The sequence below is a fragment of the Adiantum capillus-veneris genome, chromosome 3, assembly GCF_014529385.1.
Source record: "Adiantum capillus-veneris isolate H3 chromosome 3, ASM1452938v2, whole genome shotgun sequence".
Classification (NCBI taxonomy): domain Eukaryota; kingdom Viridiplantae; phylum Streptophyta; class Polypodiopsida; order Polypodiales; family Pteridaceae; genus Adiantum; species Adiantum capillus-veneris.
In genome coordinates, this window is record NC_140933.1 from 40,521,632 (window position 1) to 40,528,365 (window position 6,734).

Below are 6,734 nucleotides of genomic sequence, written 5' to 3' on the forward strand. Positions count from 1 at the left end.
TATAGTGTGCGCACTGTGTATAGTGGCAAGGGGCTTCATAAATAGCTATTTATCGACTTGATATATCCATGGTGCACGAATGATTAATTATGTCAAAACTTTTTATATACTTCTCTTCGCTGTGAAATTATAGTTGTATCAAGTTAACTGCACACATCATGTTGGAAAAGTGCTGGTTGACTTCAATGTTCTTGACCTCTATAGTAGTCCAATATATCCCTTACACCTTGGAAGCATCCAATACATCATAGTGCATTCTTTTCGATTGTGTAGGAGTTGAGCCTACCAAACACCATAAAGAACGGTGAACCTCATTGGGAAGAATACAAGGCCTTCCCAACTAGTCAAAACAAAACAATGTGATGTCTTCTCTGCAATGCTATCACAGCATAAAGATGTTACATTAGAAACAATCGTGTGTTTAATTATTGATTGTGAGCTAGCAAGTTTGGAAAACTGAGACCATAACTATTCACATCTTAACTTTTTCGGCCATCTTGATTTCAACCCGTGGCAAATTCTGAGGGCGCATGTTTTGCAGATTTTTGTTGTTTCTAGGTACATTTCCTTTATGCGCCAAAACACAAGCAGTTGTGTTTCCTCAAGCATGTAAGGCTTGCAAAGACGGTAGTTGGCCTATGACCTATCTAGAGTGAAAGGATCATAAACTCCATTGTCTTTGTCATGGCTTCCTTTTGTGGAAGAACTTTTAGGTATCTTCATTCACATTTTCATAATTTACTTTGATATTTCATGCTCATTGCATTGTAGTGGGGTTTAATATTTATGTTTTATCTCACCCAATTCTAGCAGTTGATGTTTTTGGTCTTCATGACATCACCATGCTCCCTCTTGTTTTCCCCACAACTGGGTTTCATCTTTCCGAAAAAATACATAGTTGATAGATGCCTTCACAGGTTACCTTAAGTTTAATAAATTCATGCAATACAAAGGGGTTTTTTAGGGTTCCACATGTTAGGTTCAAGCATTAATACCTTTCGAGTGTTAAAATTAAATATTTATGTTCAAATATTGAACTTTTACGCTTCACCATCACTAAAAGCTGTTCCACAAACAGTCTCTTGTAGAATCAACTGTGGGAAGTAATGTTGTGGATCATGGTGTTTGGTCTCCTGATCAGCCAGATCGCCTTACTCTTGTCTTACGAGGGGGATTAAAGGTTTTCTTTCTAGCATTGAGACATAGTAGTTCCCGGTGGATGGGTTGTCTTCTTTTGATAGTTAACTCCCTTTTGCCTTTCACAGGTTCAGAATGTTGTGACGAAGCGTTCATCTTCTCTTTCCGGGCCTGGTCAATTCGATACATCTGAATATTCACAACAGGTTTCTACTGCTCTCTGTGATTTAAGATTCCGTTTCAGAATCTGGGTCTCTTACATTGCAAATTGGTTGTAGTTATCAAAATTTGGCTGTATCCCTCTTGTGGGAGGATTTTGAAGAGAACATTTAGCCGTGCTTTTCTGTTTGATGGTTTAGCTTTCTAGATAGGTAGAGTGTTATTTCTCGAAAATGTTCATGTAACCCTGCAGAATGTTGAGGTAACCTGACTCAAGATCTGCCCGCTCTTTAGACATGATTTAAAAAAAAAATAAAAATCTTTGTAAGTTATTTCTGTTGTTGTTGTTGAGGGTGAAGATTTGATGAATGGAAGTGATTGAAGGGTACTTGTGAAGGAGTACAGAGCCGTAAGTAAATAAGTGAAGTGTATTGTAAATCTCTGATTGTGACCTGGTGCAAATGGTGATTGGATGTCTTTGTCACAAGCATGCATATGTTTACTTCTTACCTGGGCATTTCAATTATGATTTCTGAAGGGAAATTTGCTTCAGTTATGTTGCTGCCGCTTTGATGTTCCCTTCGTTACCGATCTATTCTTTTAATTATGGCAAGCTGGCTCCGTTTCTGCTTGGACCTGCTCTGGAAAGTGTTTGGCTTACTCTGAAGGCAGCCGTTTGATGACTTTTTATCAAAATGTTTCAAAGACGGTGTTGATGCCGTGAAGTTTTCTTGTATTAATTTTCTAATTCATTTAGCAGGTTTTCAGAGCTGAAGTTCAGCTATTTACTCCTGTTTGCTTGTATTCGCTGTTTTCCTCCATTATAGGTGTCAATTCTATCACTCTATTGTAAATCTTTTTTCTTTTTGCAGATATTTGACAATAACAGAATTGAAGGTGGTCCTCCAACAATAAAGGTGAGTATAATTGCTTTCTAACTCGAGCCATGGGTTTTGTCCTACTTTGCTTACTGTTGCTCATGTGTGGCTCCAAAAAATTGGCAGGTATCTGCTTTTTAACAAGCGTCATGCCAACACCTAAATATTATGCCCTCCAACCAGGCTTATGAATTGGTCTGAATTACAGCCTCTTGTGCTAGTCATTTTCAGTAAACCAAGTTCAACTTGTTTCCCACATTCTTGTCAAGATTCTCTATCTGGTTAAGGCCGCACACATCAGAACTTTGGTAGTTTTTTTTGAGCTGAGCCGTACATAAATGAGAAGCTTTTATATCAAGGTGCTATTAACCTAAGATGTCCGCAAAAAGCAAAGTTCTTTCCAGCTGTTATAGTTTGACATGATTTGAACTAGGATGCTGGAATTCAAAGCTTTTACAAAGATATAGATGCTGGTTTGTTGGTCTCTATTTTTTATTTTGCCTCTCAATGTACAAGCAGCAAGGCTTAGGCTTATACCTGCCTTGATGCTGAAGAAAATTAGAATGTTAAACTTGTCTTGGGTTTCAGAAGTAGCAAAGAAAGAGTGGCAAAAGAGATACATAGATGGGGCTCAAAAGTCCCAGTTGGCTCTGTGATCTCACAACTGATTAAGTTCTTGATGAGGTGAAGTTATTTATAGAATTAAGCATTTTAAGCAGGTCACCTAAGAGCTCTTGCTCAGAGAGTACTGGATAGTAGGAAGGTTCTTGCTAAGGTCTCCCTATAGAACTCAAAGAATAAGGATGAGAATGAGCACATGTTGCTGGCACAGTTGATTTAGACCCAACAACTATCCATTCATCATACAAAGGATGCGTAAAAGTTGTGGGGTGGTAACAAATGTCAACCATAGTTGCCAGGAGTTTCACAAACGGGGAATCGGCTGGAAACGGGAGAGACCAAGTTTCGTGCCTGGGAGGAAACGGGAAAACACAAAACGGGAATGTAAATAAATATATAAATAGACTAGATAGTTTATTGTAAAGACATGTTCGGTACAGCATGTATTGAAAACTAATAATACTGAAAAATTCTCATTAACCATTATGTAGAACTTGCAAGCTGCCGCAATTTGCAAATTTTTGAAGCCCTGGCCGCTGAAATTCTGAAATTTGCCCTCAGCCCCACCCCTGAATTTCTGAAATTCATCTTGAATCAGGAATCTTGTGTGCGTGGTGGGGAGTATTAGAGTATACGGAGCGAGTTGCTGCGCAGCAGAAATCTGAATCGCAGTGTCAAAAAGCTACACTATTTTGCCTAATAAAAGACCCCCAAAAATCAACTGCTCCGAAACGCGTTTCTGAAATCCAAAAACGTTGAGAAATTTTTCTCCGTTTTGGATGGGTGCGAAACGGCGTTTCGTGCAACTATGATGTCAACACTCAAGATGGGGTGGAAACACCGCTCTATTGCATGAGATAGATTTTTGCATGTTTACTTCCAAAATCAATGCATGTTCAATCCTATTTGTAGATCTCAAGCACAATACACCATATTCATTTGGAACAGAGGATAAGAACTAAGCTTCCTGTTTTTCCTTGCGTACTCATATAAAATATGGCTAACCGGATGCTGTATTTGGATGGACATGTCCACCATGCTACATACTGAGGCTGATAACTGTCGTATTCTCAAGTGGTTAAGCGGATGTTGGATTAGGATTGACATGCTGCTTAACTCTTTTATTCTCAAGCTGCTACAGGCTGCATTATATGCAAGACAATTTTGACACCATTACAGAGGAGCAGCCTTCATGTAGTTGCACGATCAAGTATTGTAGAACACAGAGTCTACAGTTTCGGGTTGCTCAAATTGATGACATGTACTGATTGACAGACTTTGGTAGAACAATCTTGTTATGCTTTGACCTGGATGGCATGAGACACAACGTTTTTCCAGGTGCTTCGATAGCTCAGAGACTCAAAAGAAGTATATGTTAACCTGAGGGTTGAATCCAGTGTACTGCATTGTTATACTTAGCTTCTGAAAACGTGTTCATATGTCTTTGCTTTGTTCACTTCTAGTAATCTATAATGGACAATATTAATTACAGAGTATTTACTGGTGTTATTGTTGTTTGGAAACTGCTACCCCCTAGAATTTGAATGGCCTGTGTCAGTTATGATATGGGCACTGCCATCTTTTGTTACTGGAATGATGTCAAGGCTTCATCCCTTGTTTTTTTGAAGGGAGAGTGATTCATTATTCACCTCCAATAAAGAATGCAGCTATTTCTCAAGCTGCTACAGGCTGCATTATATGCAAGACAATTTTGACACCATTACAGAGGAGCAGCCTTCATGTAGTTGCACGATCAAGTATTGTAGAACACAGAGTCTACAGTTTCGGGTTGCTCAAATTGATGACATGTACTGATTGACAGACTTTGGTAGAACAATCTTGTTATGCTTTGACCTGGATGGCATGAGACACAACGTTTTTCCAGGTGCTTCGATAGCTCAGAGACTCAAAAGAAGTATATGTTAACCTGAGGGTTGAATCCAGTGTACTGCATTGTTATACTTAGCTTCTGAAAACGTGTTCATATGTCTTTGCTTTGTTCACTTCTAGTAATCTATAATGGACAATATTAATTACAGAGTATTTACTGGTGTTATTGTTGTTTGGAAACTGCTACCCCCTAGAATTTGAATGGCCTGTGTCAGTTATGATATGGGCACTGCCATCTTTTGTTACTGGAATGATGTCAAGGCTTCATCCCTTGTTTTTTTGAAGGGAGAGTGATTCATTATTCACCTCCAATAAAGAATGCAGCTATTTCTCTAGGTGTTTCAATGCTCCAATGGGACCATGATGGGCTGGCCTGTTCTTGGTTGCTTTACTATTTTGATGACCTTCGTGTTTTGTACGGACCAAGCTGAGTTGTACTGATTGTCTTATGCTTGTGTAGGCGAGTCAGAACCAAACTCGATATAGATGGGATCCCACCAATGAAACTGTCTCCGACATAGAGGTTTGCATACCTGTCCATTCACCATTAATTTTTGATGGTTTAACTCTATGGTTTTTTTTAATTCCATGTATGAAATGAGGTGGTGCATTACAATGACTCTGCTTGTTTGGTTGTGATCCTTGCCGATATATTGCACAGCTAAACTTTAGTTTGTTTATGCAGGCTTTTCAAAGAGTGTCCATGTACCCTGTGGTTCAAGAGAGCTTAGCAAACATTGATATACTAAATCTAGATAAGCCTGTAACTGTGTACAAATACATTGTTAGGTTCACACGGGAAAGAGCTGTTTTCTGAGTTTCAAGAGAGTCTTGTTGTATGATTAGAGAGCTCGTATCACCCAACCAGCTGAGTGATTTTTTGTATCTGGGGGTTTTCCTCTCAAGTGATTGTTTCTGAAAATTCGATCCCTGGTTTTTCTATGAATCTGGGGGATTTTCTTCGCTGAAAAAGCACCAAAATACCCCTGTTATTTGTGAAAATTCTTAAAATACCCCTCAATTTTAAAGATTCCTAAAATACATGAATATCAAGCATGAGAGGGGTATCTTGGGAATCTTTGAAATTTGCAGGATGATATTTTGAGAATTTGTAGAAAGGTCCAGGGAGTTTTGACGATTTTCCCTTTCTCAATATCTTTGTGGAAGTTGTTGAGTTGGTCGATGCGTTTCCGATATTTAAACTGTCTGTTTTTGGCGAGGCGTGGTTGTGTGTCTTTGTCTGTTTGCTCTTTTTTAAGCTAGGGGCAAGCCTTGTAAATGCAGGAAGAAGGGTTTATTGGAAAATGAAGAAGAAGAAGAAAAGTTGTAACGTTGTAGGAACGATCCCAAGAGACCTTATAGGTCTACCTGACGAGTCTTGAACTCAAGATCTCTTAATCAAGAGGGAACTGAGAAAACCAATCTTTCACACTTGGGTGATAGAAAGCACTTGTGGCCTAATGAGTTATGAGCTGACATGCAAAGACAACACTCCTTCATATATCATTAAGGACCGACAACAATGTCGGCATATAGTCAGTATATGCATGTTGGAGGTGATGCCTTTTCTATATCAAGTATGTCATTAGGGTTTGATCTATGCTGGTGCTCATTGCCATCTTACAATTCTGATCTTATGTGGCAAATTGGATTCAAATATAGAAATTGTAATTTCTTGTAATGTCTTCATTTTCGAAAGTGCTATTTTTCGCCTTGCCAAAGGGCATGGCCATAGTGATGACTAGCTTTTTTGGCTTAACTAAAAGTCCTATTGCAATTGATTTTGTCAAAGTTTTTTACTAAAAAGGACCAAGGACTTGTGCGTCTTTTCTTACATGCACTCACTCTGATGATTCCTAAATGCATCGTGAGCTTTTCATGGGGAAAAAACTCATTTTCTTTGATGAAATCTATTGAGGGCTTCATGAGTTTTTCATTGAGAAGCTTTTATAGTACCCTATGTATGCGGTGTCAAACATTATTGAATGTCTAGTATTGTTTTGCACGTCTCTTCTTCATTGTTTGAAAAGTAGGTCTGTTCTGAGTTTA

General features: G+C 38.6%; 1 protein-coding gene across 3 annotated transcripts in view; it reads left to right on the top strand.

Annotated features, from left to right (window-relative positions):
* The window catches only part of LOC147460793 (uncharacterized), a 31,161-nt gene extending 25,296 nt beyond the window's left edge, over nucleotides 1–5,865 (top strand). Inside the window, exons 6-11 of one of the 3 annotated variants that reach the window (XR_015187528.1) lie at nucleotides 1,079–1,180; nucleotides 1,266–1,343; nucleotides 2,169–2,213; nucleotides 2,301–2,369; nucleotides 5,146–5,208; nucleotides 5,371–5,505. Coding sequence is in view for 2 of the 3 variants with exons in the window: in XM_086508494.1 (XP_086364620.1) it covers nucleotides 1,079–1,180; nucleotides 1,266–1,343; nucleotides 2,169–2,213; nucleotides 5,146–5,208; nucleotides 5,371–5,502 (420 nt within the window). In the remaining variant the exon portion in view is untranslated. Of the gene's footprint in view, nucleotides 1–1,078; nucleotides 1,181–1,265; nucleotides 1,344–2,168; nucleotides 2,214–2,300; nucleotides 2,370–5,145; nucleotides 5,209–5,370 lie in introns of all 3 variants that reach the window. The other 2 variants (XM_086508494.1, XM_086508495.1) reach the window with 2 other exon arrangements.
* The last annotated feature ends 869 nt before the right edge of the window (nucleotides 5,866–6,734 follow it).